At 49.4% G+C, this 15,592-nt stretch overlaps 1 protein-coding gene across 2 annotated transcripts in view; it reads right to left on the bottom strand.

Moving 5' to 3' along the window:
• Positions 1 to 14,828, bottom strand: part of Rfx4 (regulatory factor X4) — a 143,122-nt gene extending 128,294 nt beyond the window's left edge. Inside the window, exon 1 of one of the 2 annotated variants that reach the window (XM_070014441.1) lies at positions 14,632 to 14,828. In XM_070014441.1, coding sequence (XP_069870542.1) covers positions 14,632 to 14,674 — 43 coding nt within the window. In that variant the 5' untranslated portion in view covers positions 14,675 to 14,828. The remainder of the gene's footprint in view (positions 1 to 14,631) is intronic. The other variant, XM_070014443.1, reaches the window with a different exon arrangement.
• Between the last annotated feature and the right edge of the window lie 764 nt (positions 14,829 to 15,592).

Raw genomic sequence — 15,592 nt, 5'->3', positions numbered from 1 at the left:
TGGAGCCCCACCTCCATCCACCAGAAACTCGCTGCTGACAGAAGGGGACAGACATGGAATGGTCACGAAGCATCCACCCTATGCTGGTTATTTTGCTCCACAGACTTCATCTGTATGCAGACCAACAGAAGCAAGACTTTAGACTTGGAGAAGCATGCAAAGCCACGCAGCCAGAGAGGTGGCCGAGTCAGGTCAGGCCTGCATGACTGTAGCGCTACCATGTTGTCTTGTACACTGCTTCCCTCAGAATCTAAGAAGCAAGAGTGTCAGGCATTAACCATGGTGCTGTGGGGGGCCTAGGGAAGATGGTTCCCAGCTCTGTCCTGCTGCTTCACAGAGCAGGTGGCATTTCTTCTGCTCCTTGAAGGACTCCAAGGAGGAAGGCAAGGCATGCCTAACAAAATGGCTGCTGTCACACACACAGCTCCAGTGCTGCGAAAGGCCTGGTGGGTTCTGGGAAAGGTGAAGAGTTCATGTGACCCATGACCTCAGGAGGAATTGGGGGGGGGAGCCAGGCCAGGAAAGCCTCCCAGGCAGCAGGGAGCTGAGGTTTGCAGTACTGGGGGAGTCCAAGGCAAGAGTCTTATTTCTGAGGAGCCGCTGAAAACAAGGAGGTCTTATGCTATATCTAAAGAGAACCTGACATCACGTGTCCCTGGGTTTTTAATAGCAGGCATTCTTCATGCTCTTTATATCAACAGTCTTTCAGAGTGCTGTGCTCAGCCTATTTTAGGAACTTAACAGCTGTAAGAAACACTACAGAAAGAGTTGACACACTGCACTGGTAGCCACTAAGGAGGGCTTGGCCCTAGTCCCTCCCCTGGGGCCTTACCAGTGGGTCATTACCAATGGAACCAGCCAGCCACTCCCCGATTCCCCGCCCTCCCCCCTCCCTTGGGGCCCTGCCTCCTGTCACCTCTTATACCAGGTCCTGCTTTCCTCTTGATCATTCTCTCCCAGCCCTTTTCCAATCTCCCTTGAGCTTCCTGCTGGTGAAAACACACAGGACCACAGGAGGCTGGGAGACTGGGTCTCAGGAGGCAGCAGCTCGGACTTCTCCAGAGGCCTCTCAGGTCAGGGGGTTGCCATGGCAACATCAAAAGCCCTGCCCCAGGTGCCACTGGGTTCCAGGAAGGGGCCCTGCCAAAGGGGTTGGCTCCACAGCGTCCCTGCTTTTATGTCATGCCTCCCTCACCAAACATTGATTTAGTGCCTACTGTTAGCCAGGCTCAAGAAGCTAGTGGTGAACACAACCCAATAAGATCGCTCCTCAGGGGGAGATGACATTTTTTGGGTGGAAACCGGCCAAAGAAATGGGTAAGATGACTTCAGAAAGCGTGAGTGCTATGAAGAAACTCCAAACAGAACAGGATGGAGATGGGGGTGCTGTGTTAGCTTGGGGAAGGGACACAGAAGACTTCTCTGAAGTGGGAAGATTGGTGTGCAAAGGTCTGAAGAAGGAGCCGGCTGGGAGAGAGAGTGAGGAGGAGCCAGGAGGCCAGCGTGATGGGGGGGGGAGGCGTGCAGAGGGGGGACGTGGAGGAGCTGAAAAGGAACAGGAGACAGGTCAGGGAGTCAGGAAGGGCCCAAGTGTGTGGGGAATTGGTGGCCATCCTAAGAACTTCAGTTATTCCAAGACCACTAAGAAACCATTGGAGGGCATTGAACAAGTCATTCAAACTGCCCTGGCTCAGCCAGGGTGACTGACTAGGGAATTTACCTTCATTCATTCTACAGTCACTTATCAATTGTTTATAAAGTGTCACGAGCTCAGAGCTGGCTACGCAGTAGAGACACAGCCTCCACAGACCCAGCTCTTCTGTTGCATGAAGGAGTCAGGACTTGGTTATAAATAATCACACAGCTAGAGGTAATTACCGGGATTGCCCCTGGAGAGAAGCTAACTGGAAGGCTGATTTAATCTGGGAGAGTTGAGAACCTTCTTAAAGTAACATTAAGTTGATGTTGAAAAAGAAAAGAAGCGGTATGAACCAGGTAAAGAGCAGGAAAGCGGTATGAACCAGGTAAAGCAAGGGGATCGGTGTTTCTGGCAGAAGGAACAGCATATTTTGCAAAGTCCCTAAGGCAGGAAGAATTATAATGCATTCCAACAATGCACAAACAGCCTGAAAGCAACTGTACACCCTTACTTAGGGTTAATTCAAATTCTCCTGGTGACTCTGACATGCCACCGATGGGCACACATATCCATATCTCGCTTTTGTGCTGGATTTTCTTCAATGGCTAGTAGCTCCGAGAATAAAATAAGCTGTACCTGGCACAGTTAAGCCTTAGAGAGACTTGGAAGAGTAGAAGATCCAGGGATAAGGTAACAATCACTTATCACCCAAACCTGGACACTTTTCTAGTAAGTAACATAATTAATTATTCTTTCAGGACCACTTACATAAGCCGGGATGATCCCAGGCTGATTGATTCTTCACGGACCCTTGAGGAAGAAGCCTTGGAGACCTGAATTAGGATAGATGAGTTGAGAGGGAAGGAAGGGCTGGCTGAGAAAAGAGTCACGAGACCCACTTGGCTATGTCTCTTCAAGGAGCCTCAATCACAGCCCAAGGAGGTGACGCCTCATTTTCCTTTGTCAATGCCGTCATCGTAGCAATCATGTGCCCAGGACTGTATCTCTGGTATGCCTGCTGAGCTAGCATTTGAATCTAACTGGACCCTCACTATCAACAAAACTGAACAGCCCAGATGATCTAAGCATTCCACTGCTTCCTCTTCTTCCTCAGGAAAACTTAGTCACATTTTAATAAATAACTTGGTGCCTGGCATCTTTCTGGAGAAATTTAACAACTACAAAAGAATGGGGTGACTCCTAGTGACTATGAGTGGCAAGGTAAACTAAGTGTCTCTACACCTCAGCATCCCTTTATATAAAACTCGAATAATAATCAGCCTACTTCATCTGACTGGCAAGAGATTTGACCAAACACCTGCTATAGCTAGTACTTTTCAATGTCCAATACTTTCCAGATACATGGATGATTATTGTGATACTAATTTCCCAGCAATTTTTAACAGCAGCACTATTTTTTTCCTTTCTTTCTAGTGTTTTTTTTTCTTTTTGTTTTAACTTTAACTGTGGTTTGTCTGTCTGTCTGTCTTGGGGCTTAAACTCAGGGTCTGGTTGCTGTCCCTCCGCTTCTATGCTCAAGGCTATCTGTACTCTATCATTTGAACCACAGCTCTACTTGCAGCTTTTTCAATAGTTAGTCGGAAATGAGAGTCTCACGGACTTTCCTGCCCCAGCTGGCTTCAACCTGTGATCCTCAGATCTCAGCCTCTGGAGTAGCTAAGATTACAGGTGTGAGCTACCCCAGTGGCATCTGGCTTGTTTGTTTAAGCTCTTTAGTTATAGGGTAATAGGTAAGACCATGCAATGCAAAGCCAAACTGCCAGGTTCATACCTAGTTTCTCACTCTGTGACCTTGAGTTACTCTGTGACCTTGGCGAGTAAGTGGCCCATCTTCCTTGAGCCTCAGTCTCTATCAGCAATATTTGTCATAGGTTAGCATAGGGTTTGTCTGAGGATTAAATGAGCAAGGCATATGAAAGGTGTCACGATCATAATCTTCTATCATACTCTCCCCTGGGCATCCCTCTTTTATCCCTTCTTGTTATTGTTTTCCTGTTTGCTTCTTGGATCTCATTGCTGTGGATAGAACGTGGCTTGAAAGCCAGAAAGGTACAGGTTATAATCCACCTGTTACAATGGACTAAGCAAGTGCTATAACCCTAGGCAAATTACTTAACCTCTGGGGCCTCAATTTCCTTCCCTTAAAAAAAAACAAACTATCCCTGAGATTATTATGAGGATTAGGAGAAGTAACATAAGCTCCTTAAGAGCTGATTATACCTTTCTCACCTGCCAGTCCCTGCTCAGAAGAGCAGAGCATTGAAGCATGCAGGCAAGGTCAGAAAGGGAGGGAAAAGGAATGAATGAGCACCAGTATCACATCGGGCAGGACACAGGGAGCTCCAAAGAAAATTGAATCACCCAGTACTTGTGTGCATGGGACCTGGAGCTAGACTTGGTCCAGTGCAAGCAAAGAGATACAGCAGCCCTTGCAATGTTACGGTTGTATAGTAAATAAGCATTTATTGGTACTGACCATATGTCAGACACCCTCACAGATGCCAGGCACTGGGATAAGCAAGCATCCTGGGGGAGGAGAGGGAGAAATCAGAGAAGCAGGTCCAAGCCTGAACACATAGGACCCAGGTACCACCCCAGCTCCAGTACTGGCACAAAACAAACAACTGTTTTGTCAAGCTGCTACCCAGTTTCACAAAGGGACTCACTGGGATTGAAAAAGAAAGCAAGAATCTGGAAAACGGCACCCTGTTGTCAATGATCAAAATGAGTTGTCTAGTTGGCTTCTTGGCTCTCATTCTCCCCTTCTCCCTCCAGTCCTTCCTGTTGCCTTCCTTCTTCCCTTCTTCCTTTCCCTTCATTCCTTCCTCCGTCTCCTGGTATTGATATAAAGATATATGGCATTGACATTTCCATTTCTTTTTTGAGAAATCCCAATCAGTCCCCAGTAGATCTTTGAACAGAATACCAGAAGTCAGGGAAAATGCTACTTTCGGTTCTTCCTTTCTTGAATCTGTGTAGATGCTCTTCCCTACAGATGTTCCAGGGGTGCTCAGGGCTCAGTGGGCCTCCATGCTTGCTGGATGCACACTGGTTGAGGTCCCAGTGAGTAGCTCCCCAACTCCTAGTGTCCCCTCCACTGTGCCTGGTGGGGTGCAGGGCCCTGGGTCAGGGCACACAGACAAATCCCAGAGAAGCAGAGAAACCCTCCATTCTAATTGCAGCAAAGTTCCAAACTTTAAAACGGAGCCTTGACTCAGAAGGAAGTCTGGTGGGTCATTGCCCCCCCCAAAAAAAGCCTGGTGTATTTGAAAAGGTCCTCTACCCACACGACAGCCTCACAAACTTTGCCTACAGAATTAAAAGTAGAAGTTCATGGAGACCAAAAACCTCTCACAGCAGCTGCTCAGTGCTTTAGAAATCTTTCGAATGCTTCCAAGTTTCAACGCTTTAACTGAAAACTTGAAGTCCTCTGGAGTCACTCTTCCATGCTACCCACCCCCCCAAAAAATTCTCTACCAGGGTAGCTCATTTTCCAGGATATTAAATGGTGTTTTATGTGAAAACTACTTCAATTCTGAAAAAGAAATAAAACGCAAGCTAGCCACTGGTGGCTCATTCCTGTAATCTTAGCTACTCAGGAGGCTGAGATCACAGAGTCCTTGTTCAAAGCCAGAGCAGACAGGAAAGTCCAGGAGACTCTTATCTCCAATTAATTGCCAAAAGCCAGAAGTGGAGCTGTGTTTCAAGTGGTTTAGTGCTGGCCTTAAGTGCTGGCCTTAAACCCCCGTTTAGACTAACCATCTTGAAAAAGAGAGCACAGAACTACAAAAAGTCACCTGTGATCATCTTTTCAGATTATAAATTGAAAAAATTGTGACATTCAAATAAACTCTCTCCTTCTAAAGTCTAATGCAACTTGCAAGATTTCATAACAGCATCAAAATTCAAAAACTCATTGACATAATTTTCTTTGCAAAATGCATGGATGCTTAAAAAATTAGATGCCAACTGGGTGGTGAGATTATCAATCACTAACCTTTACTCAGATATACTTGTTCAAAACCTAGTTCATCTGGGCACTAGTGGCTCACACCTGTAATCCTAGCTACTCAGGAAGCTGAGATCTGAGGATCATGGTTTGAACCCAGCCTGAGTAGGAAAGTCTGTGAGACTTTTATTTCTAATTAACCACCAAAACAAAAGCCAGAAGTGGAGCTATTGGCTCAAGTGATAAAGCACCAGCCTTGAGTGAAAAAGCTAAGGGACAGTGTCCAGGCCCTTAGCCCAGGCCCTTGTACTGGCATGTGAACATGCACGCACGCACACACACACACACACACACACACACACACACACACACACACCACCACCACCACCACCACCACCACCACCACCACCACCACCATCAAAAACAAAAACAGGCTGAAGCTGAGGATACGGCTATTTAATGGCCGAGCACTTTCCTAGCATTCTCAATGACCAGGGGTTCACCCTCAGCATTACAAACACACACACAAAAATAAAAACGGAAACTTTGCCTACACAGCACAAAAAATAGATATTCTGAAAACATCTATTTGTTTCACAATTCTTCATTCTGAGAATTAGGCATAGATGAGCTAGCTAGTAATTATTTGAATTAGTAAAAGGTCTGTCATTTACTTAGCAATTTCTAGGGGCCAGGTACTACATAATTTATACAATCCCAAAGAACTTTCATGATAATCCCAGGAGGAAAGGAAGGCTTCACCAGGAAGGAAACTGAGGCTCAGAGAGGTTGGCAAATAATTTTGCTGGAAATGATTTTGGTCTGAATAGGGACTCCAAAAACTCACGTTCTAGTCACTCAGTCATACTACACACACCTGAGGTCTGGTTTTAACACACATCTGTACATGGCAATGTATCAACAACTTATTACTTGTTAAATTACCTAAAGGTTACATGCATCATCACCATAGTCAATGGCTTTTGTGTTATTGGAGTATTTTTCCTGAATTATGTTTCTATATGGGAGCAGGGTGCAAACCTGACATTCTTATAGATGCAGTCCATGTTAGCTAAACTTCAAATGATCACAAAGACAAAAATGCGTAACACATCTGCAGTAAAGGTATGAATGCTATGAATGCTTTGCTTATATCCCTATTTTTGTCAACAAGAATTTAAAGTTTTTGTCCTCACTGGTGAATGGATTATTTTAAAACCTTCAAATAGGGAGAAAATAGCAAGTCTCTGACTTTTGCTAAAATTCTATGTGCTTTATTGAACTTTTTTCAATCACCACATTCTTCATGGAACAAAAAAAAAGAGGATAACTTTGTGAGTGTCAGAGCCAGATGCTGGGCTTCAGTTCATCTGCTTAAACCTTGGACCTGCCTCTTCTCCCCCTCTTGGCTTCCTTCCCTTTTACAAAGATTTCCACTGCATCAAATGGGATGTATATTAATAGGGTACATCACATATTTCTTAAAACACAACTAATGATGTATTTGGAGCACTTAGTACATGTTTGGCATATGGAAAGCATTTAATAAACATTAGCTTTTAAAATACAAATGGAAATCTAGGCTTCTTACTCACATTCTTCCTTAGGAGAGTTAGGCACCCAAAAAGGGTGATCGTATGGATTGTGTCTCATCAATCCTTTATCCACTGAAGATGCATTCCACGCACTTAGAGGATGCCTAAGGCTATAGATAGTACTAAGCCTCATATGTATTATGTCTATTCCTATACACACAAATTATGATAAAGATGAGTCTGTGATTTAGGCACAGGAAGAGTAACAACAATTATTGGAGTATAGATTGCAAAATATCATAAAAGTTTTTTTAAAAAAACTTCAGAATTGTTTATTTCTAGAATTTTCCATTTAATATTTTCAGACTGTGGTTGGCCACTGGGAACTAAAACTGGAAAGGGGAGAGCTGCTTTATGTCTTGCCAACCCAGTCTCTAGGGAGTCAGAACTGCACTGGACATGGCAACTTGTAGCTTTGGCTGTGCTCTTGGTCTGTTGCTTACTCTGTGTAAACTGCAGATAATAACAGTTCTTTAAAAAAAAAAATAGAGGTATGGTGAGCATTGCATAGAGAATGCATTTAAACTGAAATACCTAAGCAAAGTGAAGACCTGGAAGTATTGGATGTGTGTTCTCCATGATGCATTTTGCATTGCATGTTCAGTATAGGTCTGCTAGATGGCTCTCAATCCCATAGGAAAGTTGAGGCTCACCAATGTGAAAGTTTTGGGCCAGACAATGCACAGGGCAAAGCTTCCCCGTGAAAAATAACAGCCTGCCCCTTCCCACTCAGTCTTCATAGGGTTTTTCCTTTAGAGTTAACATCACTTGCTGACATTCTCTATTTTTTTTTTTCCTATTGTGGGGCTTCTCAAGGCCTGGGCGCTGTCCCTGAGCCCCTTTGTGCTCAAGGTTAGCACTCTGCCACTTGAGCCACAGCGCCACTTCTGGTTTTTAAGTGGTTAAGTGTAGATAAGAATCTCTTGGGGACTTTTCTGCCCAGGCTGGCTTTGAACCTCAGATCTCAGCCTCCTGAGTAGATAGGATTATAGGCGTGAGCCACCAGTGCCCAGCTTCTTTATTTTTATTATTTACTCTTTGGTCTCAAATTTGTGTTCTAAAGGAGCAGAGACAGCGTTTTTTTTGCTAAGCCCAGCACCTAACAGAAAGTCAGGCACATGGAGGATATATCAATTTTTTAAATGAATGAATGAATGAACAAATAAATGAAGTCAAGACTTTGTTATGCCCAAAGTCTGCAATCAACAGGTGAGATTCATGGCATTCTACTGCTGCCATTATCTGAAATCCTCTTCCATGCAGAAACAGCTCCCTCCAAGAGGAGAACATCCTCCCAAATTCTCCATCCTCATCTCCACATTTCTCACCAAGCAGGCCTCAAATCTACAGAAAGATCAGAGTTCTAACCAACTCCTGATATAGAGCTTCTACACTATCACTAAAAAGAGTTCAAACCAACCGGGCTGAGAGGCAAGGGCTTCTCCCAGGCTAGTCTTCCATCTAGCTCTACCATGTTCATGTTATACCCTTAAAAAGGGTCTATGCAGAGTCATTAAATGTCTAGTGCATGAAGACAGACCTGTTTGAAGGCTGACCACATGGTAGGGACTCAAAAATAAAGAGCAGGGCTGGAAAGTGGCTCAGTGGTAGAGTGCTTGCCTGGCATGCAGGAGGCCCTGGGTTTGATTCCTCAGCACCACATAAGCAGAAAAAGCCAGAAGTGGGTGCTGTAGTTCAAGTGGTAGAGCGCTAGCCTTGAGCTGAAGAGCTGAGGGTCAGTGCCCAGGCCCAGAGTTCAGGCCCCACGACCGGAAAAAAAAAAAAAAAAGAGCAACCATACCTCGGTGGCTCCCTTGTACAGCTCATAGCTGTCAACATGTCTGTACTCTTTATCACATACATCCTAGGGTCTTTGACAGCAGGGGTGATAGCCTTGTGAATTACTAATGTCTGCCACCAACAGTCAGTGACACTGAGTAAACTCCATAGCACTTGCTAAATACTTTTTTTTAAACCTGATATCATTAACTCATCTATCATTGAGTTCATTCACTCTTCCCAAAATCTTGATGAAATTGCAAGGATCTCAAACAGAGGGATTTCTTTTCCTCTCCTGCAGAACTCCAAGGCCCCTGGCGGGGCTGCTGAAGTACCCAGTAGAACATGTAGGTTGAACTCTCACCCTGTGCACATGGAGCTCGGACTGCCCGGCATTCTGGTTTGTGATGTCAGCTTCTCAGGGTTTTTTGGGTTTTGATTTTTACAAAGATGCCCAGACAAGCACGTGCCGATATGATTTAGAATTGTAGCTTTAAAATATTGGAAATAAAAGAAGGAACCCTCAGAAAGTACGTGAAGGTCAGTGTCTATATTACAGAGCAAGGAGAAGATTTCACATACTATACATCAAAAAGACACACTCCAACGCAGTTATGTCATTGACCAATAGAATTTTAAAGGCCCCAAAGCCATAGTTACTTCCAATTTCATTTAGGGACAAGGCAACCGAATCTCAGCTGGTTAGGTGCAAGAAGGGACTGTCTTTTTAAGAGTCTAGTTTTCCTGCGGACATGTTGCATAGTGTGAACAACATACATAAGAGGCTGGAAAGCTAGCTTCGACATCTAGACCTATTTTAGTGTTTCCAAAATTGACTTTAAATACGGTCCCATACAATAGAGTGTCTTTAACAAATCCTTCCCCAGTTCAGGGAGTTGGTGGGAGACTGAAGGAATGTGCCTGCACTGCCATTGAGAAAGGAAGTTAGGGACCTCTAGAGTTGTTTATCCAATCGCCTTGACTATTAAAATCTCAAGCAACTCCTCAAAATATTTCAGTGTACTACTGATATGAGGCTATCACGATAGCAGATCATAGCAATGGGTTCACATGTTGCTCCTTAGATTCTCTAGCAGAAGAGGGGCTAAGCCTCCTTCAGTGAGGGGCAAAAACTAAGGGGGGGGCTTGATTTACCTAAAATCTCATTGCAAGTGGTTAAGCCAGAATCACAACTCAAAACTCCTATTAGTGTGTAAGGGTGTGTGTGTGTGTGTGTGTGTGTGTGTGTGTGTGTGTGTGTGTGTGTGTGAAATAGGAGGAAGGGTAGCATGAGGGGGTCAGATAGGATCTCCTTCCTCCCTAAGATGTCTAGCAAGACACACACACACACACACACACACACACACACACACCACAGACACACACACACTTATTTATCCCAACCTGTCCCCCTTTCAGATCCGGTTGGAAGATGGGGGGGGGGGGCGGGAGGGTGGAGAGGATGAGAAAATTCTTCCTGGGTGACCTACAGGTCGTGGGGAAGAAAAGCCAGGGAGGGAGGGAGGGTGGCTGAAAGGGGAAGGGGAGAGGCGAGTGGAAGTCGGGATGCGCTCAAGGCTGAGAAAAGGTGTCGCTGCTGGGGAGAAATGGGAGACTTGGGCGCCTCTGGGGAAGCTTGACCGGGCTGGCCCTCACACAGAGGCGCCAGTGGCCGGGTGCAAACTTGTCTCCTTCCTTGCAACCGGCCCTTTGTTGTCCGCCACTGCCTCTGGCTCCCGCTCCTACCCAGCAGTTCCCCCGCCCCTCTGAAGTCACCCCAACTGCACTCATAATATTTTGCTTTGCGCCGGGGTCTGTTTTCCACCACCAACTTCCAGCAGTCTCCATGGCGACGCGCTGGGGAGGGGGAGGCGCGGCGGCGGCGCGGCGGCGGCGGGGCGGGAGCTGCCGGGCGGCCCCTGCGAACTGCGCCCCTGTGGGGCGCACAGGCCGGGTGGGAAAGCGCGCTGTCCCAGGTCGCAATCGGGTGCCGGGGATCTGGGTACCCGCCCTGGTGCGGCATCTGGACCTCAGAGGGTGGGTGCAACCCCGGGGGCTACAGCAGACACCCACCCGGCTCCCAGGCTTGGCAGGTGCGCGCCCCTTTGTACACACACACACACACACACACACACAAACACACACACACACACACACACACACACACACACGCCCAGGGAGGGTGAGATCGTCCGTGTTCCCTGGACCGATGAAGGTGGCTACCTTCCCCAGGGCGGTTTGGGGGAAAGATGGATGGAGGGCTTGTTCACTTTGCCCCAAGACAACCCAAACCACTGGGCAGTCCCCCCTCTTGGGCCCATGGCCCCAAGGCCAGGGGTCCTGGTACCAGCGTGTCCTTCCACCCAACAGGGCCCGGGACAGTGAAACCCGGCCCCAAGCGTACTTTGGCAGGCCCAGCTAAGGGGGTGGGGGTGGGGGGTTCTGGACATGGCATGGGAAAGAAAGTACTACGCGCGGCCGAAGTTTCCAGTTGGCGCGGGACAGGGCTCCTGACTCTTTCATGCGCCAGCCCGGGTACCAAGAAAACGACACCCTTCTGTTATCGTAGGCACCCACCTAGCCCCGGGGCCACTTTGTACAAGTTCTCCGTGACCGAAAATTCCACGCACGTTTTCCTGATCGTTCTCGAATTTCCAAGAAGGAGTAGTTTGCACAACGCTCACCTGGACAGGGCACCCCCAGATCATACCCGCCAGCCCTCCTCCCGTCCCCCGTCCCCCAAACACTTAGCGGCAGCGGCTGGTGGCGCACAGACACCGGGACGGAGTTGGGGGGAGAATGGTAAATGTAGCTCAGCACCCACATTTGCGCAGCGTGGGGACGTCCACAGCCACCGCGCGCGCCTGTGGCCTTTGGCGGCCGCTGGAGCCGCGCGTCGCGGGCCACAGTCGCTTCGGAGAGCGGCTTGGCTTTTGTCGGATTGAGGGGCGCGGGAGGCGCGCGCCGGCTCCCCGGCCTCTCCCCCAGCCCCCTCGACGGGGCTATTGTCTTAGCCCCACACTTGTTGAGTATTTGGGGGAAACCCAGAGAATATATTACCGGCTCGTTGCAAGGAACAAAGGAGTGAGTTTGAGCAGGTCACGCTGAAGTGGCCCCCACAAAGCGGGCCACTAAAGCTCGGGTCCCAGAAATACTGTTCTCCCAGGGGATTTTTTTTTCAAGAGTAAGAGAGATAGATGATGGCCAGCCTCCTGGCCCCCTCCGATCCTGGACACTCCCAACTTTGTTCGAGCACTTGACTGTGAGTCGATTGTTCGGGCCCTTTCGGAATGAAATAATAACAGTAATAATATTCGTTATTTCTGGTCGCGGGCAATCTTTCAGAAAAGGAGCAGAGTCGAACTGTTCCGAGGAGCGCCGGTGTCAGCAAAGTCGGGGAGAAAGGACTTTTACATAACAAGGAAAACTGAGGAGAAAAGCTAATTGGATTAAAGGAGGCAAAGGAAGAAGCCTCCTGGACCGGACCAGAGAAGAGTCACACTTGCTTGTCGTGGATTTTGCAGTGAAATGTCACCTGGTGCGCCTGGAATAATTTTCCAATGCTGCCACTTGCCAGAAGTTTTGATTTGGAATTCAGGGCAGTCAATCGTCCTAAGGGGCTGGTGAGTGGGGAAAGAAGCTAGGGCTCAGGACAGTTTGGGGTGTTTGCCCTTAAGTTCTCGGTGTCCAGTCACCGCAGAAACATCAGCTAAATCTAGGATAGAAAACAAGATATAACCCCCCCCCACACACACACACTCCATACAGCCCATCTAAAGAGCATCAAGGGGGCTCTGGGTAGAGAGCCAAAGTGGGAACATGGTAAGATTTAGGGTACAAGGAAACCCCCATAGCCCTGTATGGGCCCTTTGCAAATACTTAACAACAAATTCTGCAGAAACAAGTTTTGCTTTGTTAAAAGACACTAGCTTTTAATGTTGGAATGCTCAGGAGGTGCGCTGGGCAAGCATTTGAGATTTTAAACAAATAGGGAAAGAAGGGTCTTCTTTTTCCCTCTTCTCTGAGCGCCAAGTTTCTTCTCTCTGAGCGCAGTAGGGCCTGCAGAGCAGGGCAGTGCTGCGCACAGGGCAGGCAACGCCTCTTCTTGCCTTCGTTTGTCATCTCACATAAGAAGGGCTTTGGGGGGTTCACACCCACTCACGGGAGTGTCGACGGGAGGTTCTTGACTCAGGATCCAAGACAAGTACCCTAGAAAACCGAAGCTATCTGGCAGGCGAGGATCTGGTGTCCCCCCCAAAGGCGGAGGCAAAGGCCAGGAGTGGCCTGACAACTGTCTATAGGGCAGGGAGAAAAGCGCCCAGATGCCGTGATTCATCCTTTCCCAGTCGGCCGGGGGGCGGAGGTGAGGAGGGATTCGTGTGTGGCGTTCATTCACTCCAGGAAAAGAGGCCTGCGCGCGCGTCAGAGAATAGCTGAGTCTGGAAAGCACTTGTTGCTCCGGCGGCCCAGCGATGCCTAGAAGTGGCAGTTCCCAGGCAATTCTCCCAAGCTCCAACTGCTGCCTCTGCCCGACTCCACGCCCCTGAGAACCCCCAAAGCTGCAGGACAGCAGGGTTAGGGTACTCTTTAGTTGGGAGACAGCGGGTAGCGGAGAGGGTGAACTTAGAGCTTCCCCGGAGAAGGGGCATAGGGAGAGGTACTCTTCAAAGGTGCTAGGAATAAGAGTTGACCCAACAGTCCGTGGGTAGACGCCGGACATTTTCGTGTCAAGAGATTCCTGATCTTTCGTCCTCTGTTAGGAACATCTGGGATCCTAAAACTTGATGTCCACCAGCAGCAGCCATCGCACCGTGGAGCCTGTTTCTATTCGTCAAGGCCAGGCCTCGAGGGCGCTCCTCCGCGTCCCGGGCCTCCCTGCCGCTAGCTTACAGCTTTCCAAGTGCAGCCGGGCCTTTGCCTGCCCCGTGCCCAGCAAGAAGGCCGTGGACAGCCCGCCTCAGACAACCGTAGGGACGCCCGGGCTCCCACGTCCGGATCAGGCGGGTTCCCCACCCCCGGACCACCGGCCTCGCCGCCGCCTCTCCCTCCAGCTGCGCGTCTCCACCGGCCCTGAGCCCCGGACCCACCTCCCGGGCATTGTGCGAAGCCGTCACCCTCCCCCTCGCCTTTGGGGCTGTTCCGCTTGGCTTCCCGGCCCTTCACCACCAGTCCCCAGAGCGCACCGTTATTCCGGGGGTCCCCTAAACCCAGGGAGAAGGAGGGGGAGAGGAGGAGGGGGAGGGAGAATGGGGGAGGGCGGACAGCCGGTTCGCGAAGTTTCTTTAAAAAAAAAAAAAAACATGCCAGCGCCAGCTCGCGTCTCGCTCGCGCATCTCTGCGTAACTCCGTGTCCTCGGCGTGAGTGCGCATCTCACACACACACGTTTCCACGCGCGCGCGCGCACAGGCATTTCCACGAACCCCCTTACACAGCTTCCCGCAGGGGTGAACACTTGGGCGCTCGCTCCTCGCCGTGATCCCCCCCGAGGGGTGCCACTGTCAAGTTGATGGGCTGAAGTGTCCCCCCCCCCATACACAACACTTTCTAAAAGTTCCTCGGGCTCCTCCCTCCTCCCCTCCAGAGGACACCCCCCTCCCCCACCACACACCCCAGTTCCCACCATCACCATCCCGCCAGCAGGACTGACCTGTGGAATCCATGTCGGGTTCCTCCAGTACCCCGCAATGCATGCTCTTCCCATGGGCAGCACAGGCGCCCCCCCAAAAAAGTCCTGATGTTTGGGGATCCCCTGTACTAGAGATGCCCAGGGAGGAAGGAAGGGAGCGAGGAAAGGGAGGAGAAGGAGCGAGCGAGAGAGGGGTGCAGGGTGCGAATGCAAAAGGATAAAGGAGGAAAGGGCCAGAAAGAGCAAGAAAAGAAAAGAGGAAGAAGAAAAGGAGAGAGAGAGAGAGAGAGAGAGAGAGAGAGAGAGAGAGAGAGAGAGAGAGAGAGAGAGAGAGAGAGAGAGAGAGAGAGAGAGAGAGAGAGAGGAGAGAAGGCAGAGCGCTCCGAGAAGGGGCTGGAGAGAGAAAGGAGCGAGCGAGGCGCCGGGCGAGGAGCGGCGAGGGGACACTCAGTAATCCGGCCGGGCAAAGCCAAACCCGTCAAAATGTTTGCGGATGTTTCATGGGAAAAAGCATCATTTTATAGGAGCCCCGACGGGAGCCATGTCATTGATAGGCCAGCCGGCCTGATGAATGGCCGCTCGTCAGATGGGGCCGTGGCGAGGCGCACTGTGGAGCCCATTGTGGGCCTGTTTTGAATAAGAAAAGCCGCCTCCGAAAAGGGGGGCTCGCGGCGACGCAGTCCCGGCCCTCGGACTTCCCCCTTCTATTATAGCATTAGCAACGTTTTTCTTATTTAAAGTTCCAGAGGCCTTCCCCAGCCCTCGCCCGGCACTCATTATGGGCGAGATCAAAATTGGCTTAGATCTGGCCCCCTCCCCCTCCCGACCCCCGGCTCCCCTCCCTCCCTCGCTCCCTCCCCCCCCATCGGGCCCTGCGCTGCCAGGAGGGGGGGGGGGTGGACAGGGAACACCAGAGCCCAGGGAGGTTTGGGGGTTTGGGGTTTTTTTGCGCTCCCACGAGTGGGACCCCCTCCCTTGCTCC

This window comes from Dipodomys merriami, unplaced genomic scaffold (assembly GCF_024711535.1).
Source record: "Dipodomys merriami isolate MVZ:Mamm:240054 unplaced genomic scaffold, mDipMer1.0.p SCAF_97, whole genome shotgun sequence".
Lineage (NCBI taxonomy): Eukaryota > Metazoa > Chordata > Mammalia > Rodentia > Heteromyidae > Dipodomys > Dipodomys merriami.
The sequence above is the reverse complement of the archived record's forward strand: the minus strand, read 5'-3'. Positions and strand labels throughout refer to the sequence as shown.